This window comes from Drosophila gunungcola (genome assembly GCF_025200985.1).
Source record: "Drosophila gunungcola strain Sukarami chromosome 2R unlocalized genomic scaffold, Dgunungcola_SK_2 000006F, whole genome shotgun sequence".
Classification (NCBI taxonomy): Eukaryota; Metazoa; Arthropoda; class Insecta; order Diptera; family Drosophilidae; genus Drosophila; species Drosophila gunungcola.
Window position 1 is genome coordinate 1,196,796 of NW_026453168.1, and position 24,850 is coordinate 1,221,645.

At 37.0% G+C, this 24,850-nt stretch overlaps 3 protein-coding genes across 7 annotated transcripts; 1 reads left to right on the plus strand and 2 right to left on the minus strand.

The window, feature by feature from the left end:
* Positions 1-435: 435 nt before the first annotated feature.
* LOC128255138 (sestrin homolog) lies at positions 436-14,541 on the minus strand. The gene is made up of 8 exons (XM_052984670.1): positions 14,406-14,541; positions 6,184-6,369; positions 3,184-3,366; positions 2,714-3,116; positions 1,915-2,233; positions 1,668-1,851; positions 1,187-1,297; positions 436-1,116 (listed from the first exon to the last, which is right to left on the minus strand). Exons 1-8 carry the CDS (start codon positions 14,454-14,456, stop codon positions 1,030-1,032), a joined length of 1,524 nt encoding a protein of 507 aa, XP_052840630.1. The 5' UTR covers positions 14,457-14,541; the 3' UTR covers positions 436-1,029.
* Positions 14,542-14,821: 280 nt separating this feature from the next.
* On the minus strand, positions 14,822-24,318 carry LOC128255140 (uncharacterized). 5 transcript variants are annotated; one of them, XM_052984675.1, is made up of 4 exons: positions 24,101-24,318; positions 23,204-23,470; positions 15,795-15,896; positions 14,822-15,075 (listed from the first exon to the last, which is right to left on the minus strand). In XM_052984675.1, the coding sequence occupies exon 4, from the start codon at positions 14,981-14,983 to the stop codon at positions 14,822-14,824; it is 162 nt and encodes a 53-aa protein (XP_052840635.1). In that variant the 5' UTR covers positions 14,984-15,075; positions 15,795-15,896; positions 23,204-23,470; positions 24,101-24,318. The 5 variants fall into 5 exon arrangements, with proteins under 5 accessions (XP_052840635.1, XP_052840634.1, XP_052840636.1 ...); XM_052984674.1 differs by lacking the exon at positions 15,795-15,896 and having other exon boundaries at positions 24,129-24,317; XM_052984676.1 differs by lacking the exon at positions 15,795-15,896 and having other exon boundaries at positions 24,111-24,317.
* On the plus strand, positions 17,062-18,591 carry LOC128255139 (purine nucleoside phosphorylase 1). The gene is given in 2 exon segments (XM_052984671.1): positions 17,062-18,027; positions 18,029-18,591. Coding segments are annotated over 2 exon segments (1,002 nt in total). The 5' UTR covers positions 17,062-17,538; the 3' UTR covers positions 18,542-18,591.
* Positions 24,319-24,850: the final 532 nt, after the last annotated feature.

The window sequence follows — 24,850 nt, forward strand, 5'->3', positions numbered from 1 at the left end:
TAAGTCCATTATTCATTTCAGACAATTAGGATAGTTGCAAAAAATATCCTATCCTAAAGTAAATATATTTTTAAATTCTTATATTAGCAAAATTTGTGATTAAATTCCTAGCTCAGTTTTTTGTTTATTGATTTGAAATATGAATGATTTCTGGGTTATATCACCCAATATTGGTTTCGTTTCTTGTATATAGGACATTGAATGTCTTTCATTTTTAGATGCGATACACACATTACAGTCACTGGATTATTTGATTTTAAATGCTATAAAAATAGACATTTATATTTATTATCTCTCCATCAAAAGCTCGAAGATTTAAATCACCGGTTTTGTCTTTCAAAAACTAACTAAACATAAAGAGAAAACAATTATAGTTAAGGAGAAATCATAGATTAACTTAGAGTGGCATCAAGGGCAAAAGAAAACCAAAGTCGATTTAATTAAAATAAAAATTTTATTTATTTTGCTAAAATAATTAAACAAAACATAATACATATGTACAGTGATTATTGCTTGCACATTCACGAAAAGGAAACAGACAGAAAGTTTTGTTTTTGCGTTCAGCTTAATTTAACAATTATGTTTTTCATTTTTGGATTGTGGTTTTTTGTATACGTGATTAAATTGGGTGTTGGCTAACCATAGACACAGACTATTGTTAATTGTTAATTGAGTAGTAAACGTTTCACATGAATTTAATGGACACTGATATTTAATGGCTATTAACTGCTGCTCATTTAAGCTTAGCACATGCATTGACATCGAAAAGCAAACATTTATTTCTCTCATTGCACAAATTGTATTAAACTCGGGGTTTTTGTATGTTCTTCCTGCCTTTTCAGATCCTCCTGATTTCGTATCCGTTTCCCTTTTTTTCGCTGAATTTTTTATGCGCTCTCAAAATAACAAAATGTTTTATGCATGTATGTATGTGTATTGTGTAATGTGTGTGGGTGTAGTTGAGTGGTTTTTGTTGGGTTCGTGTATGTGGGTGTGTAATATATACGTATGTTTATTCACTTAATGAGATCAAGTCATATAGCGCATTATCTCGCGCAGAGCATAGAGTAACTCGGCCTGATTGCGGGCTTCCATTATCATTAGATTCACATGAACCTGTTGGCCAGATATCAGATAATAGCGATTAATGTTTGTATACAAACCAAACGTTAAAAATTTCACTCACCTTTTCACTGTCCTGCAGCTCGACCAGCACACTATCATAATCCTTGGTTGTAATACGCTCGGGAAAGCAACAGGCTGTCTTAATAAACATTTTCAAAGGACGCACAAGAAGCTGAAAACATTAAAAATTTCGGATAAGTTAAATAAATGTTTTCTAGAAATTATTCCTTAAAATCTTAATAAAGTACTTTTAGGTCTAAAATAATATTTCCTTAGATTATAATTTTTAATTAATTGAATAGTCATAGTATCAACAAAAAAAATAACATCGTTAAAATATCTAAACCTAAGCATTGGATATAATTTAGCAATATTTTCATTCTCTGTTGCAATTTATTCTTTTTTAAGTCTTTTTAAAACCTGAATATAAACAAACTAAGATATAAACACTTTTCTGCCAAATTCGGCTCATGAAAATGAGCTTCTATTATTATTGTCTAGAGTTAATTATACCTTATATCAGTTTAAAGCATTAATCTTACCTGATTCACTTCACCATAATCGTAGTCATCGTGACGAATGCCATAGATGCACTGGATATAGTTCCAAATGGCCCGACGAAACTTGGAAGTGTCCACGTTCTTGATGCCGCCCATGGTGCAATAGGTTAGATTGTAGGCGGCCCGAAACTTGGCATCCAAAAAGGTGCCCACATCGTTGTACAGCCTGGCATGAAATAAACATCCTCTCTTTAGAGAAAATTGGCGTAGTTAAAAAGCTATCACTCACCCGTCCACCAGAGAGTAGCCGTGATCCTCCCAGGAGTAGTCCTGTATGCGAAATGTGTTGATGTTTTCGGTGCCGCGGCGGGCAAAGTCCTGGTAAATGAAGTTGGCATCGTCGACGTAGTGCGACAGATTTGTTGGCACGCCCACAGCCGCCTCCGGAGTCACGGCGGCCAGCTCGGCGGTCTGCTGCTCCACTTTCTGAAAGCGACTGCTCAGCTCGGCCTCGCTGCACTCGTCCTGTTTCTGGGACAGGACCTTCATGCGTTCCATCAGCGTCTCCACGCTGATTCCGTGCTGCTGCGGCAATTGCTGGGCCGTGGCTGTAATTACAGATCAATTAGTTGGAAGTTAAACCAAAATATTATTTTATCAAAGATTGGATTGCTTTTGAGTCCAGTCACCACTTGGGAATTTCATTTTAAAAGGAAATTGATAAAAAATTCATTTTAGAAATTTTTTTATCAATATGTTATGCTTGGAAGTTATCATCAAACACAATTTGTCACAATTCAAGACTTTGGCATACAAATTGTATAATATTAATTTAAAGATAAAATTGTAGTTCAATTATCTTATTTATCTTAACAATAAACTCATTCTTAAAGTTCTAGATTTTAAACAGCAAATTATAGCTCGGAATTTTATATAATAATTTTATATTTGTATCACAATATTGAACAACAACAAACTCAAACCCGAAAAATGACCAAAATAATTCCAATTCATCAGCACACAGCGTGTACCAACCAATTTTTTCAACCTTTCAGCTTGCTAGCAACAACTGGCAGCCAGTCACTTACCCAAGTATCCGTTGAGGGCCGTAGCATCGGATCCACCTCCGGGCGCATTTCCAGAGCCGGACTCTGCTCCTCCATTGTTGCTCGCTGCGGTTTGGCTATTGTAATCCGGCTTTGCATTGTTGAGCGAGATCTCCGCCAGGACGGATTTCTGCGGGTCCAACGGAGTGCTGGGGGAAATGGTGATGGTGGTGTTGCTGCTGGCGCTCGGGTGGCACAGGACTGCCGGCTCATGGGGCGCAACCACCGACGGCGGACTCTTCAATTTGGGACTAGACAGCCCGTCCAGCTTTTGGGTGAGGCCGCAGGAAAACACAAAGGAGGATAGCGAGTGGAAATGCGATAGCAGGACCATGGCGTGCACCACCTCCGACAGCGACCAGCTATTCTTCCCCTTCGTGAGTCGCTGAAAAATCATAAAACTTTCATTGCTCCCTCTTTCGGTTGCCCAAAAAATGAGAAAATGCACCCACCTCGATGTGCTCCTTGCGCAGCAGCCAGGGACGATGGGCTAATATTTTATTGATATCGTATATGGCACGTAGTTTGGCGGGTATAAAGTCCAGGCCTCCCAGCCAGGCGCTGTCTCCTCCCTGGTTGATGAACTCCTTCTCGTACCGCTTCACCAAATACGGACACTGATGCCGAGCAGCTGCCTGGGATATTAAAAAAGAGGTGGGTATGTGAATACGCAGATAAAATCCTTACTTATTTTGAAATGCAATTTCGTTTGGATAGAGTTGCCCGTTTTCGAACAGTCTATGCCGCAACAAATTAAAAACCTTATTCCTCTTCTTCATTTAACCCTTTTCGGTGGATGTTGATATAGCTTAGTTCACATGAAGTTTAAAAGCAAAAAACCATTAGCAAAGTACTTAAGCGTGAGTTTTAAGTCGGATGCTTGATTAATAATTTTATGAATATTATGAAAGTTGTTGACTTTTGGCATGTAGATCTTTTTCTTCTATATTATGTTTCGAATTTAAAATATTTTATTTTTTAAGTAAAGAAGGTTTCCTTAATGAATATTTGATAGCTGGCAATTCCTAACACCGCGTAATTGTATTTTTTTCACCAGTTTTCATCATTCTTCTTTCATTTTAGATAGATACTTATAAAATAAGGGTTGGCAGCTAGTGGCACAACAAAAATCATGGTTCTTTAAGTTGCTTGACAATGTGTTACATTAATTGCGGTTTTAGTCTGCAATCTGATTTCAATTTTATATTGTAATTAAGTATTATTTAGAATTCAAATGGCTTAAGTGTTGTATATACCAAAATCAAAATACTTTCTAATTAAACGGGGATCTTAATATATAAATTTCAAGGTATTCATGTGAGTTATAAATATTTACAAATAACTTTAGCTACAATTCTAAAATAAACTCTTAAATAATTTTAATTTTAATTAGGTAAAACTGAAATTCCCAATCGATGACCAATATGGCTTAACTATTTTATTTTGCTGCGAGGAAAGATGATCGGTCTCAGGTAACATTTTTCTAGGCATTACGTAATTTGTTTTGATCTTCTCGCCTAACCTTGGCCCCCTGCACCCAGCCTCAACCCCCCCAATCCCCGCACTTGGTGATGTGAGTCCGCCTGACCCACAATCAAAAATCTCCCAGGGTGCGGGACCTGGGAGAGAGATTGACTTCAACTATGCCACCACCTGAATGTGTGCTAAAAATATGTGGAAACTTATTTCGATCGCGGTGCGGTACGTGTGTGTGTGTGTGTGTCGGTATGTTTGTGACCCAAAACAACAAATACTCGGGCATTGAGAGCAAAAGGCCCATTGTTTGTCTTGCGTTTTGCCTATGCTTTTTTTTCTGTATTATTTTGTTGTTTGTCATTAATGAGACTTGGGCAGGCAGGCAGGCAGGCAGAATCATGGCATGCCCTGACATGCCATCGTAAATCTTAAATAATTTTACATTCGCCCAGGCCCGAATCTAGACAAAGGCGTTGAGAGAATCAGCGCCGTTCTATAGGCGACACTTAGGTGCACTTTCCCTCCTCCGAAAACCGAATACCGAAAAAGCATCTCAATCTGGCGTGGAAAACGCAAATTGTTCCCAATTTGCTGGCATGAATTAATGTTATATGTTTATTATTCACCTCATCGAAGGCGGAATGCCAAAGACCCTCGACCGACATGTCAACTACAAACAGCAAATACATATACATAGTTTTTATTGGGTTTACGACTATTGCACACGCACAACAAAGGCCATAAATTATATTTAGGGGGCCAAGAAGCAAACTCATTTTGTCCAAATAACCCAGAACGACAATTGGGAAAACTTGTGAAATAATTGATTAATGCGATTTCAGTATTCTGGCTTTTGGATTCTCAACTGCAACTTGGAAAAGCTAACATTGAATGAGTGTATCTAGCAGATATCATAAATCAATTTCAATTACGCATTATTCTCCAACATTATTTTATTATCATCTTTGTTACGGCTTTTAATTTCTTTATTATTGTAAGATTAAAATTTAAAAACTGAACTCAAATAGAGTCATTACACTAAGGCATCAACATTTTTCGCTCTAAAAATTCATTTTTTTACCTTTAGATATACCCCTTAATATTCTTTAAAATTCGAAAAGATTTCCAAACTTTTAAATATATATATACCTTTTAAAATTGTTGTACTTCTCAAATTTTAAAAGATTTTAATATTTTGTAACCAACCATTAATATATAACCTTTTTTAATTATAAAATGTTGCACGTGTACAAAGTATTCCTTTTTATTGAGAATTATTTCCTTTTTGTTTATATATTTTCTTTAATTCCTTTTTTTTAATTCCTTTAAAAAAATATTTAAATATTTCTTTAGGAATTTTCATTCAACTGACAAAGTTTATTACTCGGGATAAAAACGCAAACCATTGTCGAAATGCCGAAGATATTGAGCTGCCGCTTTGAGTGAGGTAGCTTAGTTTAATAGAGGGCGACTTGGCCTGTACATAGTATTGCAGTTCTATGGCAGAATTATGTGCATAATACCCAGGTTTGAATTTACAGTTAAAGCATAATGGTTTGCCAACGAGGAGGGAGTGATACGCATTGCATGCCATGAAATTGATGAGCCTCTGCAAACGTTCATTGGGTTCCGCTTTATGCCGCTATCTCCCCAAATGAGGGTGGTGCACTCATGTCCAGGTGGATTTGATTTCAGCCAAAATGCATCATTCGGGCCTTTGATTCTGTATACAGGATTTACGGTACGTGCTGTGCATAGATTTCCTAACAAAAGTTCAGTCTAAACAATGCAAAACTCGCTTCAGCACCACTGGATTTTCTATTCAGGTATAGCAGGTGAAGTTTTCTATTGGACCAATCAACGGCTTTTGTTCTATGCACGCTTGGCAACAACGTAAATTTAATAACAGGAAAAAACAAAACGTATTGCATTCTATTCTGATTTTCATGAAACCTATAACTAATTACATTACTCACAATTATGGCCAAATAGTATCTGTAGTCATTGGGCAGCGGTCCGTCTCCTTTCATAATGAAATTCTGGGTGCGCAGAAAGTGATCGTGGAACTGGGGATGGTAGCCAATCACCTGGGTGACTTGATCCAAATCATCCAGCTCATCCATTTCTAGGTCAGATTTTCCGGTTTTCATTGCATCGAAACACTGAAAACAAATATTAATTAATATTTATGCGTTATAGCAATTCAATAAATTTTTAAGTAGGAAATTTCTAAATACTTTAAGTTTATATTAAAGTTTTTTATTTAAACATCAGCTATAATTGGATCTTGTGGTTCATAAGACTTTTCAAATTCTTTTAAAAATCAAAACATTTTATTTGGCAAAACCTTTCTTTCTTTCTTTTAAAATTAAAACGTCATAAAACTATAACATGAATAAACACTTTTTTTTTGTTTAAAGCTGTTTACTTTTATTGTAATGAAATCTTTGCAACTAAAATCCCACAAACGCATTGCGTATACGAGATGTGGTCCATGCCATTTGTCAAAACTGAATGAAGCAAAGCATGTGTAAACAAAATTCCGTGCGCAAAACTTGCCAAACTAATTCCCTGTTCGAGACAGAAAATTATGAGAACGAGAATCAGAATGGTGTGCATGACTTGGCTTTTATGCCGCTTGCAGAGTTCTCTTTTCCCCAAAATTCCGAATTGAAGTCCCCGTCATTGTCAGGCAGCACGTATACGCCCAGATGACATGAGCATAGATTCTGCATAATTTTCCCTCTCAGCAACAGGCGTGCCTTATTGCGCCTGAAATGGGAGTCCAAAGAGAGACAAGCAGGAAGGCAATTGTACGCATAATGAAATGAAGAATTTAATAAAATTTAACCAAAGGGTGAAGGAAAATTGCGTGATGTTGAAGCTTCACTGGATTTCCGACTCTCATTGTTGTATGTCAAAGGCCGATTGCCATAGCAGCCAACCCCTTATCAATAGCCATTTGTCTTGCAATCAGGAGATTCAACAGCTGCAGGTGCACAATACATTTTGCAGAGCACTTGTAAGGCCCAAAGCTTACCAAAGCCGATTTTCTTTTACGTTCACTAATTGCCAGGCATTTGCTTATTGCACATGATTCACAAAGGTATCAAAACTAATAATAACTGGTATTTAAAGCAGCTGATTTTCCTGAACGAAATGAGTTTGCTGTCCAGCGTGTCGTATACTTGATGTGCTTAATATTGCAACAAAAAGCGATGGAGAAGCTAAGAAAAGCCGACTAAAATGGTAACTTAATATACATGCATAATTGCCTGTTGGTAAGTTCAAGTAAACAGCCCCAGACCCGATATTCAATGCTAACCATTAATATCAGGTTTAGTTTCAACCTTAGACTCCACCCACCTACAAAACACCAACTATGGGCAACGATGAGCTCTTGAATTCCAAGTGGGATGCACCCACGCCTACAAATATGCGTGCTAATTTCATATTTAATCAGATAACTGAACGATTTACTCGGTTCGTCGTTAAACCATTAAATTCCCCCAACTAAATGCCATCACTTTCACATAATTAATTAATTCTAATGTCCAAGATGTGTCTTTTGGTAGCTGCCACTTTGGGACATAACAAATGTCGAACAACGCATAAACAAGAGTATCGCTATTAATCAATGTGATTTATGCGTATGCAGATCGACAAACTAAAACGTTGTACCCCTAAATCTTGCTGCCAACTCTAAAACTGGCCAGTTACACTTGCTAATTAAAAGGGTGAGTCGCAGTGATATGCAAATGGCGGTGTGTTGACATTTTCATCATTATGGGTTCTCGTTGGGAATCCATAAATATACAAATTGGCACACTCACACTCACACTCACACCCACACCCACGCAGGGGCAGCGAAAGAGATGGGGAAACCCGTTTGGAAAATAAAAACTAGTTTCTGTGACATACAGCACACGACGACCCAATCCAGTCCGGGCAGCAGCTTTGAACGGTGCTTAGGCCAAGTTTAATGGGCATGTACACTTATAGTGCATATCCATATCTAAGCCTCCATATGGGTATAGGTGTGTTCCTGTGTGTTTCTGTGTGTGTGAGTGTGTATGCCGGCAAAGTAACATTGGCACGAAGCTTTTCACTGTTTTCTGGCTTTCCATTTCCCCTTTCTATCTCCACTACCCATTCGTTAGTAAAACCTGTTCGTCTGCCATGGCGTATACGTGATAAGTGAATCGTACTCCCAATGCATGTGAGTGCATTTCCAAAAACCACCCACTTTGTAAGCTTTTAGGTTTATTAATCAAAGCACTCGACCCCAAGGCTTGGTTATGGTCCTGTTTTAATTTGATTAACACTTTAATCTACTAACACTTATCATCATACATGCTCAATGTTTAATTGAAATAAAATGTATCTAAATAATAGCGATTCCCCAAAGTATGTTTAAGCAATAACTTATTTTTGGGACTTAAGTTTTTTTGGTTAATTACTTCAAAGTATTTATATAAAAACTTATAGCAATTAATAAAAAATGTATGGATAAAATTGTAGAAAATATCTGAGCCTCTAGCAATTTTAATTTGTTTAAAGAAACAATAGCGCCCCATTTTGCAATCGGCTGTATAAAAAATATTATTAAGTTGTGTAACGCTTACCCCTAAACGTTATTATAAAGTGATTGTCGCTTTAAAAACAATTTTTTTTATTTAAACAAAAAAACTAAAATTGCGAGGGAAAAAAGTCTATTGATAACTTAAAATACAAGAATTTGTAAGCGTTCATATTTCCTGTGACTGATAATGGGGTCGTTTTAACCCATTGAAGAGCAAAACTGAGGCCAGTGTCCGCAATCAATCTGCTGCCGAGCGAAGACTTTCCGCGCCAACTGTTAACGTGCGAGATCATGGAGCGTGGCGATTAAAATCAAAGATAATGTAGAACCGCCGAATGCTAATGTTTGCAGTGGGGCGTGAGAAGTAGGAGGCGGGGGCGGAGGCGGAGGTGTGCGAAGTGTTCACCGTACGGTGGAACTGGCAATTTGTATCTGCCGGATGCACGAACGACGCAACTTTTTACGCTCTTCGGCTTATGTTAATTACAGGCAATTAATTGTTGTAAGCTAATTTTGATTTCCTTTGGCAAAAAAACGACAACGCAAACTAAGCCAAATTAATAAATTAGCATAATTAGCGGCGGGAATAACAATAAATTAACTGTAATTTCAACTCCGCCCCAAATGACTCTGGAAATTCATTGTCTTTCTGTGGCTCACAAGCGCGGTGAGTGTCAACACGGCCCCCAAACAGATTAAAACAAAAGCTGGTAAACAGGCAAATAAATTAGCATAAATGGTAGAATACCTGCGAAGGAGACACCTATATGGCAGAGAGAGAGGGGGAGAGAGCGAGAGAGAAAGAGACAGCGGGAGAGAGAGGGAGAGAGTGGGCTCCAAACAATAAGCAATTAAACAAGTGAAGTGGAAAAAACGTCAGGTGTTATAGAAATGCAAACTGAAAACAACGACGGCAAACAAAATCTATGAAAATGCGAAACGTGAATTAAAACAATAAAGCAAGCAAATAAACGCGATTAAAAGTTAAGTAATGAAAATAGTGTGCACGCTTTCCGAAATAAATGTGTGTTTGTTTAATGGAAGTCCAAAATTTTAAAGAAATTCTTACAAAGTTTATAAAACCTAAAAGCTTAATATTTAAAAACTAAAATAACATAAAAAAAATTAATATAATTAAATATAAAAGCGATGTATAAAAACATCTAGGTTTTGTTAAGAAAGTTAACCTTGTTAAAAGTAAAAAAAATAACTAATACTTGCAAGCTAAATATAAAAAGTGCAATTGAAAACTAATTTTAAGGAAAGCTTTAGGATAAAAAGGTTTCTCACGTTCAATTTGCATAACTCGTTTATTATTTCATAAAGAAAATTTACACAGTCTACAAAAAGAAAATTATATGTAACAAAACTCGTTTCTAATTTAAATAATTATGATTATTTACAGCTACAAATAGCTTGGCTTTTAATAAACTACTTTGAGTAAATATATAAAATTAATCGTGAATTACTCTTACTCTTCTCCTTGGCGACCGAATCGGACTATAGCCAGAGCTTATCACTGCCGTACACCTGAGCGCTTTATTCATGTGTTTTTAGTCACTCGAGGGCTACTTACTCATATATGTAAGCACCCGACACAAAAATTAAAATAAAAATAAAAAACAAAGTGCTTGTTTGTGTGCGTAGATAAAGAGACTTGTCTAGACGTGATAAACTATTTTTTTTTCTATAGTTCGTAACATATACATATGAGTACATTTTATATGCATGTGTGTATAAGTGCACCTGTTAAAACGTGCCCCTAAGTGTAATTTCTTTATTTTGCAATTTGCAAATATCTCGGGGCTTATTTATTAAATCCAACAAATGGAAGAAAAACTATCAATAAAATCATCTGGTGAATTGTGTGATATTAAGCTCTGATTATTATTTGTTGTAATTGATTTGGTTTTATATCAGCTTTAATACTTCAAAAATTTTGGCACAAATTTTTAATTTTGTGAGGAACGGGAAGAGCATGTAAAAGTAAATCACAAAACAACAATTGCCCTAAAAACATAACATAAATCATCTTGAATATGAAAGCACATAAACAATAATTAACCACATCTTATTAATTAACACAGTAATTAATATAGGCAATTATCCCAAAGTAATATAGCCACTTTAGCATGAGATGTATACATGAAAAGAAATTCACTGCGAGTTTTTCCTTCACAAAATCTCTTGTTTACCAACGATTGTTAATATGTAACATATTTAAATCGGTAGGTGAGTGTGCGTGTTTACTTGGTTTGTGTGGGTGGCGGTACGTGTTTTTCCAACCTCAGATACCTAAATAAAAGCTGTCTGGCACTCGAAGCGACACTTTGTCTGCTGATAAAGTGCAACAACACAGCCAACAGCCAACTGCTCGGCAACTGGCAAATGGCAAACAATCATGACAAAGTGTGGCAAATTATTAGGTCTACACCAACGTCTGTAATATATATCCACATGCACGCGTGTGTACGCATTAAGTGTCTGCAAATTGTGTCTTTGTGTACATTACTTCTATATATAGTGCACACTGCCTTCGGAAGATAACGCTCTTTGATAAGAGACCTCTTTGAACAATGCAAATCGCAGTAAAGAACGATAAACTGACAAATGCAGCAGTTAACATACGAGAAATGGGTTAATGAACTCACAAAAACTATTTTTAAAAATTTAGAAATTGCTATTTTTAAGTCTTTTATTATAGCGAATATTTGGTTGGCATTTATAAACTTGTGCCAAAGATTTATGTACATACAAAGTATGTTGTGGCTAACTATGAAATGTAGTTTGTATTTAGGAACTCTCTCTTAGTGCACTGTAGAAATTTGTATAAGATGAAATAAATATTTTAAATAATAATTATTAACACATTAATTGTAAAAAGTGTAAATTACAGAAAAAATTAAATATTGCGTTGCGTTATATGTCTAATTTGCTTTAAAAATTTTAAGTTGGAGCATATTCGATTATATTTAATTACTTTTGAATTTAATTGAAGTGTGTTTTGGTGTTTTTTGAATAAACCTTGCGAAACTGATATATTTATTTCGCGATGGTTATGATTCTACTAAAATGTATTTTAGCAATTTATTTTAATGTTCTGCATTCGACTTTCGTGACTTCCGCTATTAAAATTGAGGCAAATCATGGACACTTGCCGAGCTGGGTGTCATCAAAGTGCATTTCTGCATTTGTGCTTCTGATTCAAATCAAACCGCGCCATTCATTCAGTCCCTCAATCACTCAATCAGTCACTTTTGCCACTTAGCCAAAGGCGAAAGCCTTTTTGGACTCCTGCCAGAGTGCGAATGGCGCACATCTGTTTATTTTGATTTTGCTATCATGCCACTGTGACTGACTGAGTGACTGGCACAGGCACAACCCACAACCCACATACCACCCCCACCGCACAAAAACACCCAGCGAATTCACCGACCCCCACCCACCATGCCACTATGCCGCCCCTTCCCCCTCCCTTTCATCACCCGCGTTCAGTATTTTTATACAATTTATATTTTCATTGCGTAAATAAAATTCTTTGCCTGCCGCAGATGGCTGATGGCCGCTGGCTGTTGATGTTCTTTGTCATTGAGTATCGGGGAATGATAATTAAAATTACTTTTTACTTTGATTTAACTGCAGCTGCATTGTCAAAACAAGTTAAAATACAACTGTAACGAAAGATATATCCTCCATGCGTACACTTTTTGTATATTATATTTTTATTTATGTCCTATTACAAGAACAATTTTTACTTATTTATATTTATATATATATTAAATTTAAACTTATATTTAAATAAAAATTAATAAATTAACGAAGTACCAGCTGTGTATATTCCTTGTTTTAAAAAAAAATTTATATTTATGTCTTAATTGCCACATATAAAAACTAATTTTTTTATGGTTCATTATACAAACAAATAACAAAATGATAAACACTACACCATAAAGTGGATAGTCCCTTTTGAATATTTAATTAATAGCCATAAAACCCTTATTAATTTTTAATTTATTGTAAGGTTAGCCGATAATTTTACTAAACAATTGATATAAATGCAATTACTTAACTACTTTGTATTGATATCCAAAGAAAAATCAATTATTTTATTTTAATTTTTTGCAACAAAGTATTAGGTGTTTCTTACACTCATTGTTGTTTAACATACACAACTACCTTCATTTACATGCTAATAATATATTATACTGCATTAGATTAACTCAAACATCTGGCACTCATTTTACAATGGTCGCTGATGATATTAGAAAACAACAACATCTGTGGCTCATTGTTTTTCGCGCCTAATCAATTATTCCCTCACTTTTTGTTCTTTTTCCACTATACTCTAATTTAATTAATTTCAAGTCGCAATTACTCGACATTTGCATCAATTTTGCTGATTAGCTGACCCAGTTTAGCAATCATATTCGCAATGAAAATAAAATACCAGAGTCGCAAGCTTTTGTGTTATCTATTTTATAGCTCTGGCTGGGTCTACATCTAACCATAAGAGAAAAATAAAAACAAAAAAAAGGGGTACAAAAAATATTCCATGCTGTCTGGGCTTATCAAAGGTTTAAAAAAAATTACACATTCCTTCCCCGCACACAAACTGTTAAAAAAAAAACGCATATAAAAAGTTTGTAGTTTGGTTAAAATTTTTTTTTTTTAACTTTACTATTTGCTGTTTCTCTCTGCATCATGTGTAAGCCACAAACTTTTGTACCGAATTTTTTAAACAAACATTTTTATTGCACGGTTAGAATATGCAAATTTTTTAAATACGAAATTCTTGTTATGTATAACATTCCGTAGTCGAGTAATTTTCTCCCCCAGCACTCTTGCATATTTACAGTGCGGTTTTATGTTTATTTGCTCCGGAAAAGTTAATTATGTTGTCCAGGAAAATAATTGCTTACGCACATATATCAGACTTCAACGTTGGGAAACAAAAAAGGCAACCATTGTTTGCATTTCATATGCATTTCAGATTTGGTAAATATCTCAGTTGGATAAAAACCAAAACGGCAGAACGCATACACATAATTACATTGTTATTTGGGAAAATAATAATATTTTTACCCATTGTAATGTTTAATTAATCATTAAATTAAATAGTTTCAGAAACTCACTCAATGTGCAGCAACATGTTGTGACCACATTTGTTTTCCTACTTGATGTCAAATGCGTAAACAAGCATATAAAACGGAGTGCCTAATGAAAGTTATGGGTTATTAAAACCAAGGCAGCAACATTGGAGTGTCATGCAATCGGCCTAATCAGCAAAAAAAAAAAGAAGAAAACCTCGAATAAATATCACTCTTGGGTACAATAAAAGTTTTTTAATTATTGTTGTTCAACGTCCTAAGAAGTTATTATATATAACTCAGCAATTTTTATTAACCTTAAAAATGAATTTTTTTTTGCTTTAAAAGACAACAATTTTACTTTTAATTTTTGACACTCTGACCAAACAATTTAAATAACAATAAGGTATGTTAGAACTAAAGTTCAACTTGGAACTAAATAAAAATCACAAAACTTTGGGTTGATATCAAGATCTTGCAAGTGATGTATTGAGTTTGCCTATAGGCAAATGACATGAACTTTACTTACATCTTGAGAGATTTGTCCCATATCCGCGTAGAAGTCAACAGCGTAGTACATGAGTCCGGCAGAGAGTACGGGTCCAAGTTGGATATAAAATCGGAATCGGAGGTCGCAGTCAGTCGTTGCAGCTCCGATCGAAGTAAAGAAATAACCAGTTTCTGGCCTGGCTCTTTGTTTATGGAGCCACAAAAGTGGAGCAGCAACGAAACGCAGCGACGCTAAACTGGAAATGCACCAAAGGAGGAGGCTCGTCCGCGGATCGGTTTAAAGTCAAACCAGATTTTCTCTTCTCGGCTTATTGGCGGCTGTTCAGGGTCTCCAGTTTTTGATTTTGTCAGGGCAGTTAAAGTGGGTTTTTGGGCGAAAATTTCAGCTATCTTCGGTGGGCTGCGCTACTACTGGCTTTCTTTCGCTTCCCAATACTAGCCAAGTATCCGAGGTCGCGGATTGTGATTTAAGCACTTGTACGTATGGCTATGTATCCTCAGTACGTTCTTCTCATCAATAATTGCGGTTCCTTGACTCGAGTGACAAAAGCATTGGCAGTTGGTGCTGTTGATGCTGATCTTGTTTTTGGTTTTCATTTGTCGGTTTGGGCACGATGACCTTTCCACCTTGCACTTGGCAATTTACCCACTGGAATCTCAGTTGATTTCGATGGTTTTGGTTTTGTTAACTGCGGAAGAGAAAGAGAGAAAAGGCCGTTAGCCAATGGTGATCTTTATAAGTAACCATATCATATCAGCTTCAAACAGCAACAACTCGTTTTGCCGCTCAAACCTTCTTCGCGGACTTCAATTAGCATTCAAATGCCAGTCAAAATATTCAGCTTTTGGCTGCTTTCGTTTTTTGTTTTTTTTGTTTTTTTTTGTTTTTCTGTGTATATTTGGCATGGGTACGAGTGTGTAGCCTACACAGACAGCGTCAAAATCGCGCAATGCCAAAAATTAAAAAGCAAACATCGAGCACAAAGCGAAACGCAGCAAAAAATTGGTAAACAAACAGCGGAGGGCTGCAGGAAATGAAAATGGAACTGGGAATGGTTAAAACGAGTTTGCTCCTCTTCCTGGGGCAAGGTGAGAGTCCGACAAAAAAATATAAAATAATGGCAATAATGGAGCGACGAGGTAAATGTGAAACCGAAATTAATATCAACTGCAAACAGCGCATTTTTGGCAGCCAGACGCAAAGTGACAAACAAATAGCCTCGGCAACAGCACCGGCAAGCCAAACAAAACACAAACACAACACGGGGAGAAAAAAGGAAAATGGAAAACAGATACAAACAAAGAAACAAGCCCAACAATGGGAACAACAAGCCGAAACAAGGCATTCAGCGGAATAAACAAATAGGGAGGGGATTGGGCTGGGAAAACAGATGATAGAGTTACAAGCCTGGATAATCTTTTGCGGTTTTTGGCCCCGTATCGAGGCAATCGAGACATCGTCATCAAAGCGAATTATGTAAACGTGACTCTGACATTGTAGGTGGCTGCACTGGAATAACAAACAAATCAAGAAAAACAATTAACAAAGGCTGCTTTTGAAACCCAACCCAGTTGGCGCGCACTCAAATAACATAAACAACGTTACAAAGTTTCCTATTAATAATTTTTATTATCGACAAAGTCATGAGCATACTAAACGCTTCACCGATTCAAAATCTCTCAAAGTCACACAAATCGGCTGCGCACAGCTGGGCACTGGATTCGTTGACAGATGCGACTATATTAACATTGATGAGACAAATTTGTCACTGATTTGCCCAACTAATTAACAAAAATATTGAATCTAAACTCGGCCAACTCCAGTCTATACCAGCGCACTCCAGACTGTCGATGCACAGAAAGAACCGCCTTTTGCTGAGAGCAATATGAACATCGCTATAAGTTTACTTTTATCATTTTAAATAAAACAAACAACTACATAGTAATAACTAGAAAAATCGAAGCATAGTTTTTTTAATTTTGTGGACCTTTAAATATTCAAAAACTAAAGAAAGGATATTCATCTAATATTTTTGAAATTTTCTCTCCGTGTTTCTCCGCTTCATCTCAGTTTAGTCTTGAGGGTCTTGTTTATCGCATTTAATTTATCCACTCACACCACTGGCATCGTGGAATATACTATGGATGCTGTAAACGAACTCTGGCACAAAGTGACATTGAACGCCGTCCACAATAGCCAACTGTCGGGGCGTTGACGATGTGCCGCCATGCGTATGAGCGTTATTATCACGTATACGCATGGTAAACATGTTAAACAACATCTTTCCCACCCTTTTTAGGGGCGCAATATGGGCGTGACTGAAACCCGAAAAAACGCTTTTTGCATCTGTGTACATAAATAAATTCAATCTTGCCACTGGTTTGTAAGGGCTTACGGATTTTGATTTAATTTTAGCAAATGCAAAACACGAAAATTGACAAAAAACTTACCCATTAAATTGTTTAATATATATTTGTTAGGGTCAAAAGACTCAAAGTTCGTACTTTTTTTTTGAAGAAACGTGATATTTAAAACTTTTTACCAAAAATTAATTTTGTGTTTTTATCAATCGGTTTTAGTAGTTAAATTACAATAAGTAACCAAAGAGAATCTGTAACTAGAGTAAAAGTAATACATAAACGACAAAATAATAGCGCTTGTGACTCTAACAAATGCAAATTAAACCCATTCGTCCTTAATTTTATCAAGCCTAACGAATTTTTTGGTAGTAGTCCTTGCCAACCAAACTACATCCGACAATGCACAGCTGGAGTTCGGAATGCATCAACCAGGCTTTTTACAGACGTCATGGCGTCTCTTTGTGCCTTTGTATTTCAGCCAGACTATGCCTTTTTTGTTATTTTTCGCATTATTCGACTCACACTTCCACTGTTCCACAGGATTAATTAAGGTATGACTTAAAAGGCATTGTCGTCTGCTTACATATATGACTTTCTGAAATGTTTCTAAAGTTAAATTAAGCATTTAATGGAGCTAAATTAAAAATTGTTTAAGCCAATAATATTATTTAAAGAAAGCACCCACATTCTATGCCTAAAAAGTCATAGTATACATTTTGTTTTACAATTCCTTGGTGGTAGCTAGGAAATTCCAAATTTGCCGCCCATTTGGTGACCCCAACTTGGCCATAATGTGTAACATCGACTGCTGCTCGGCCAGGTCGCCAATTGCCAAGCGAATGGCGGCCCGTCGGCTTTTGCAGCTGGAGGAGGAGGAACGCAGGAAGCCCAAGCTGGTGATCCCGACGCCCCAGAGCCTGTTCTACCCCTACGAAGAAGTGGAGGCCATGGCTCAATATATCATAGAAACCAGTCACATTCGTCCGAAATACGGTTTGATTTGCGGCAGCTTCCTGGGCTCCATGATCTCCCTGGTGGAGCAGCCCGTGGTCATTCGATTCGCGGATATCCCCAACTTTCCCGCCGGCATTGAGCCAAATGGTAGCCTCGTGGTGGGCAACGTGATGGGTGCTCCCATTATCGCTTTGGTCAATCGGTTCCACTCCTGCGATGGCTACAATCTGGCCACCTGTTCGCTGCCCGTTCGCGTGATGCAGTTGTGCGGGGTCAAGACCATCATGCTGACCTCTAGGGCAGCTGCTGTGAATCAGCAATACGCCCTTAGGCGATATTATGCTGATCGAAGACCACATCAATGTAGTGGGCATGATGGATCAGACCTCGCTGGAGGGGCCAAGTGATCCGCGATTTGGCAGCCGACCCTTCTCGATGATCGACTCCTACGATAAGGACCTGCTGGCGATGGGTCTCGACATTGGCCAGGAGATTGGCATCAACAAATTCCTGCACCGTGGCGTCTACGCCTGCCTGGGAGGTCCTGCCTACGAAACTGTGGCCGAGGAGCGAGCACTGCGAACAATGGGTGTGGATGCCGTGGGCATGTCCTTGTTGCCCGAAGTTATAGCCGCCCGTCATGGTGGCCTGAAAATCTTCTCCTTTGTCATAATCAGTTGGGCGGCCAACGATAAGCCCGTTGAGGAAGCTGACAAAGACGCAGATCCCGGATCATCAAGGACCGAGGAGAAGGAACCCATGGAGGTCTCACCGCTAAGAGTGCAGGCCTGTTGCGATTTGATTGGTCGCCTACTCTACGATATGCACCAAGAGCGCTGACGATCGATTCGTTCCGTCCCGAAAATAGATTTCTTGAAGCCCCCGCCTTATTTATCTATTTTTTTTTTTTTGTATTTTTTGTTGTTGTTGTTCTGTTGCAGCAAGTGTGTTGCCAACGCGGAAATAGCGACAGGTGCAGCTGTTGCCGCAAAAGAAGAGTTGTGACGCGGGGCATAAGCGTGATGTGAGTTGGGAAACGTGAGGTGCGAGTGTGCCCGGTGTCAAGCTGTCTAATGGACGGCCCAAATGGCCAGCAATAAAAAGCGCAAAGTGCTTGGATCGCAGCACACTGGCCGTATACGTAATGCGCTCGCTTAGGTGGCCGAAATGTACAATTTTAGCCATCTGTAAATTACATTTTATGGCAATTAGCAAGGAATGAAACCCGAACTACATTGTTGCTTTGAGGCAACACATTATTTTAGCATGCGGAGAAGGTAAACTTTGGTGGAAAACACATTAAATCTATGAGATATTATATTAAGACTACACCTAAAAGCATTTCCTATTTTTACTAAAATCCAAATATATTTTATTGATTTTATGTTCACAAATAATGTCAACAAAAAAAAACTATAAATTTTGCAAGTCCCTTAATTTTTTATCTTATTACAAATTATCCACAAATTTAAAAAATTGCAATTTTTCACATAAGAAGAAAAGTTTAGAAAATCGAAATGAATAAACAAATATACCAAAATCTATCCTAAAGTCTGTCAGCAAACAATAAAATTCTACTCTTATTTGTTTTCTATATATACAGGTCACTAAAACCCTTATCATTATTTTCAACACTTAATTTTCACGTATTTATCACGTTACAATAACAATCCCTATTGTCAACAAGCTAGGAAGTTACAATGGAAATTGCACGCTATATTTATTTCAACCAACTTGCCGCAGTTTAGCCTTATTTTGTAACGACAATTACAAACTTGCGCTGCGACTTCTTCTTTGTTCGTCATTGTTGCTAATTTTATTATTTGCCATTGTGGCGGTGCAGTAGCAATCGAGCAATGCGATGTGATGCGATGCGATGCGATGACGAACAACGTTTGCGCTCGCTTATTGACGCTGATTGCTCAGATATAAGTGCATATAGGGGGCAGCGATAGACACGAGCTGTTTGCCTCGCAACTTGTATTTTACGTTTGCTCGTTCTGTTTTTGTTTTTATTTTTGTTTTTTTTTTCTGTTTTTTAGCTGCGCGATCTCAGGCTAGAAAGCGAGATTTTCCCCGGTTTGCACCGATTTCCCTCAATTGGGATTTGTGCGGCTCGCTCAATGTTTCGGCCTGTGGCATTACGCTAATGAGTTATTCGCGGCCAGTTCGTTGACACCATGCGATGTGATGTGCTTATTGAAAACGCGTTGGAAAACTGAACTTAAAGCAATTTGCCACCAGTTGTGACTGCGTTAAATTCCTATCACTCTGTGGCTTCTGTAGGCCAGTTCAGTGCACTAGCATTACAATTTAATTTTAAATATCAAAAACATTCGGGGCATTTGTGCGTGAATATCAGCGTGCCAACAATTGCGGTGCCAGCTGATTCACAGATGCATAGATACAAAGATACAAAGATACGTAGATACATAGTTTTGGCATTTCAATTGCCGCTGGGTGCAACATCTGCCCGTTGGTTTGGCAATTTAATCGTCAACAGGGTTCTGATCTGCGGCTGACGCAATTTAAATGGCAAGCAGATGCCGACCAATCTGCAAGAAATGCGTCCAATGCTCAATCAACTGACACAGCAAACAACTGCTAATTATAACGACAAGAGATGCAAGTAATGGTTAAGAAGTCCATTTCAATTCTGTAATTTTAAAAGCAAAAACAATTACAATTATATTGAAATGCAGTTGTCAAAAATATTAAAATCATACCATAATTTGATTCGTATCCCAATTGATTCAATTATTTATGAGAGAAATAATTCAAATATTTATTATGTTGTGGGAAATAATATTTTCGCACAAAAAATTGCATTTTCATTGTTATATTGATTTGTTGATACCCATTGCATGGCAAATCAGGTATTTATACAATTGTCGACTGTTGCTAGGTCTCTTCTCCGGCCATAGGTTCTAATCATCTGCCACCATAAACAATATTTTAAGATTAGATTTTTTCATATATTAACATGACTTAAATCGACCCAATCAATTTTTATTAAGTCTGCTGATGTACCCACAAACTAGGTGTTGTTTTTGCCTTTTTATTTATTACTCGTTAAAATAAATTGAACAGTTTGCTTGTAACAATCAGCAGCGAATGTGAAATTTAAATTTTTCTCTATTCCACTTAATTGAAATTATTGAAATAAAGTTAATAATAAAGTAAAGTAAAGATACAAGAAACTGCTAAATCGTTAGAAACAGAGAAAGTTTTCCGCTTGCATTGAATAACCTTTAGCTGTAGAACAAAAGGAATATTCGTTTGTGTTGCAGGGCTTGAAGCGTAGGAAAATCGACATGGTAATTGCTCAGTTTGTGTGTGACTACTTGTAATAAGGAAAAGTAGAAAATTGCACAAAATAAACGGCAAACTAACTAAGACGGACTGTATTGCAGCTTGCGTTGTTGCTGCTGCTGGTGCTCTGGCTGGTGCTGGTGTTGGTGTTGCGTTTTCTGTTGTTGCTGCTGTTGAAAGTTCAGTAACCTCGTTTTGCGCCCATAGAAGTGACTATAATTTAAGCAGCAGTCGTAGTGCAAGTAGTGCACAGAAAACAAATATATATATATATAATTTTAAAACTGGCTGCTCTATTTACTTTAAGTTTCGCGGATTGTAAATAAATATTAAGGGTTCTTTCTAAATATTTAAATGAAAACTTTTGTTATTCGAATTATTAAATTTTAAAATTAATTAGATGAAAGACAAAGGCTCCAGTTTTTTTTTTTCGTGAAACTGATTTGAAAAGCATATTGGTTAAAATGGTCCTGTATTAAATTCAAAATTTCGATTGCGGTAAATATTGCATAACGTTTCAGTTTACCGCTCGAAAGCCGCTTAAAATTAATAGCAACATTGACGGGAAACACATATCAATTGCCCTCTCTGTCGCCGGTTCAAGTGATTTCCCATCACACACACAACACTGGCCAACAAGCACAGGGAACCAGCAATCTTAATGCGCCTGGCAACAGCGAAACAACAGCAACTTCAGCGGGCCCCGAGCAACAGTTGCTCAAATGCACTGTGTGCGTGAGTATCTGTGTGTAGAGTGTCCGTGTGTGAAGTATCTGTGTGTCAGCGCGTCGACATAGCAACCGTTTATCATAATTGGCATTAACTGCCAACCATTCCTCAATTTTTTTCGGCTCGAAGCATTACGTATACGCCGTGATGGTATTAAAAAGAATTCACTTCGGAACAAGGGCTTTAATTTAAAGGATCAGCATTTTATTATTTTGTTTTCTGTTGTTTTCGTATTAATTGTATTGTATTCGCATTCGCGAATGTATGTCCAAAAATACCATGTCATGTACATCCTACTAATGAAATATATTTAACAAACCAAAGAACATATGTGTTTATTAGCAAGATGCTATATTGTTCGTGTGATTACTTAAGTTTAAAAGACAGTATAAGGGGAAGATGGTAAAGCGGCAACAGAAGTATAATGAAATAGGCCAGACAAATGAATAATGGAAGCGGTAAACAACCGAAAGCAACCAAATGAATAAATGCCTTCAACAATTAACCGAAAACTGCTGTTTTCAAGCAAAAGACTGGGGCAAAAAGAGAGGGAGAAACGCTCACCGAACATGCTGCTTAATTTAGATTCTCGTGCGGTAGGTCAAGTGCCAATTTCCTCAACTCGAAAATGTGTGGCCAAAGCAAATCAAAGCCTGTTAAAATTGAATGAGAAACACTCAACCCCACTTCCATTTCTTTACACTTTCGGCTGCGCCAAATCGAACTTTTTTTGGCCCAAAACCTGTTGCTACCGTGACAGCCAGTCAATCTGAAAAGTCCCTGGCCCTGGGGATTGGTCTGAAAACTCGAGGAGAAATACTGGCCAACTAACCGCAGACCTTACATATGACATCTGCCAATGCCTTTTGCGAACTTTCGGATGCGGTACTCCAAACTAATGCCAGCAAATTGAAAGAGAATCTGCAAGTAAGCTGCCAACCAGTACCGGCTTTATGCACAGGCAAAAATAGCCAGCAACATTTTAGTCTAATAATATCATTAATAAATTTCAAATTTATAGTTTTATTAAATAAGATTATAGTTTGATATTTGTGTACAATTTTATATCTTTATGAAGAAGGAAGTAGGTTTTTGTAAAATTTTTGAAAATTATATTATTTTATTTTTAATATTTTCATTTCTATAAATTCGGCTCAGGGCTAAAAGATTTTTCAAAATCGACCAAATTAGAAAAAGTTTCAAATTTTTTTTCGGTGTTTCCAATATTTAGCAAGCATTTTCTCGAATTTTCCTGTTTTTTGCAAACATTTTTGCCCTTCAAGCTCTAATGGAACAATCTTTTTGGCCTAAAAGCCTCTTACTGACATCCGAAAGTACTTTTTCAACGACAAGATAAAGGTAGTTTAAAAATAGTTTAGAAATGCGAATTATTTTTGCGTCAGGAGTGCAAAAAAATAAAGACTTTTGAGATATTTTTACAAATTGAATTTTGAGACTTACCCGTTTGTTCTCCGTATTAAAACTCTCTTCATAGACTTAAACGCGATAATTGTAATCTCTTTAAATTTCGGTTCATTTGATTAAGAGAATGGGAGGAAGTGCGCACACCGTTATTTTTCTTTTTCTGTTTGTCTTTTAAACCGCTTTAGAGCGAGTTCTTTCTCTCCCTTGTTTTCTGATAACACATAACATTTAGTAACTAATTGTAGTCTCTTTTCCCTTGGGAATCGTGGAAGGGGTTGGGGTCCAAACATAAAACACGAACAACTGTGGATGAAATATTGTTTTGATCAAAAAAACGATTTTGAAATGAAAAGCTAGCGAAAGAAATAGTTGCGCGGGTGTGAAGCGACATGGGATTTCGCTCGAATTCATAAATAATTCTTGGCCGATTTTTTGATTTATTCTCTTGCCCACTCATTAATTATGTAAGTCAAACGAAATTTCCCCCAAAACGAAAAAATCGATTGCATTTGGCGCGAAAACATAGACAACGGCAAACACAGATAACAATAATAGTTTATATTTAAATTTGAACCGCGGCAGCAGAAACAACAATGGCCAGCATCGTTTAATTTGTTTACGCGGCTCGAGTTCGTTGTTATTCGTCTATGAGGCCAATCTAATTTATGCTCTTGCCTTGTTGTTGTTTCAGTTTCAGTTTTGGTTTTGATTTTTTAGTTTGTTTTTTCGGGTTGAGTTGCTTTTTTGTTTTTTTGCTTTATTGGCAGTTGCTTTTGCAAGAAATTTCTGTAGTAATTTTCCATGCAATAACAATGATTTTTGCTTTTTTTGTCAGTTTGTTTTTTTTATTTTTGGCGCTATCTTTGCCGCCTGCATTTGCCGTCTTGTTTTGTTCTTTCTTGTGTTAGCACACGCAAAGTAAAGAAATATTACCAGATCTAACAAAATAATAAGAACGAACCGAAAGGGTAAACAAAATAAAAACGCTTATCCGATGTTTTTCGGAGTTTTCTGATTTTCCGCGATCTTTCGCTGCGTGTGGTGCGAGAGGGGATATCGGCCGCTTGTTATCGTATATTTCTGTGGCGGCTATCTAGCTAGCCGGACAACCGAACGCGGCCAGCGACAAACTTAAAATGAAACGAAACGAAACAGCCGAAATCCACTGCCGATACAGCTGGTATCGCAGCCCCCAGTGCAACAACAACAGCTGACGCCGACAGAGAGCCAAAGAGCACTCGGCACAGCACACTGGGGAAAATAACATTAATAATAAATAATACTTTTAACTCCAATTAATGACACAGAAACCTCTGGAGCCTAAAAAGTTATTACAACAATGTCGAAAAATAAAAAAAATATTTTTTAGTAGTTTATAAATTTCTGAGAGAATCACATACCATTTGGGCATGGTACGGTTATATATTAATTTTTTTTGTTCCCACTGATTTAAGAGTCTATGGGGAGGCCACAGGAGTCGCAATCGTTTTAAAATTCGTATAAAACGTCGTCTTTTAAAATGAATTTATAAAACTGCTGGCCTCAAAATTTTTTGTTAGATACTTTAAAAGACCTTTCAAAGATGATTTGATATGTGGGTTTTAGTAGTAATTGAAAAACAGTGAACACCAATTGAAAGACAATCGCCACGATATCGCGACCAATTTTTCGATTTAAATTATT

What these genes read in the sequence shown, in the direction of transcription:
- LOC128255138 (XM_052984670.1), bottom strand. Translation starts at nt 14,456, where the DNA reads ATGTACTACGCTGTTGACTTCTACGCGGATATGGGACAAATCTCTCAA. An exon ending in GATACTATTTGGCCATAATT is followed by an intron (nt 3,367 to 6,183) that starts GTGAGTAATGTA and finishes TTAATATCCCAG; the next exon opens with GCAGCTGCTCGGCATCAGTG. An exon ending in GGCCCTCAACGGATACTTGG is followed by an intron (nt 2,234 to 2,713) that starts GTAAGTGACTGG and finishes CTGTAATTACAG; the next exon opens with CCACGGCCCAGCAATTGCCG.
- LOC128255140 (XM_052984675.1), bottom strand. Translation starts at nt 14,983, where the DNA reads ATGAAAACCAAAAACAAGATCAGCATCAACAGCACCAACTGCCAATGC.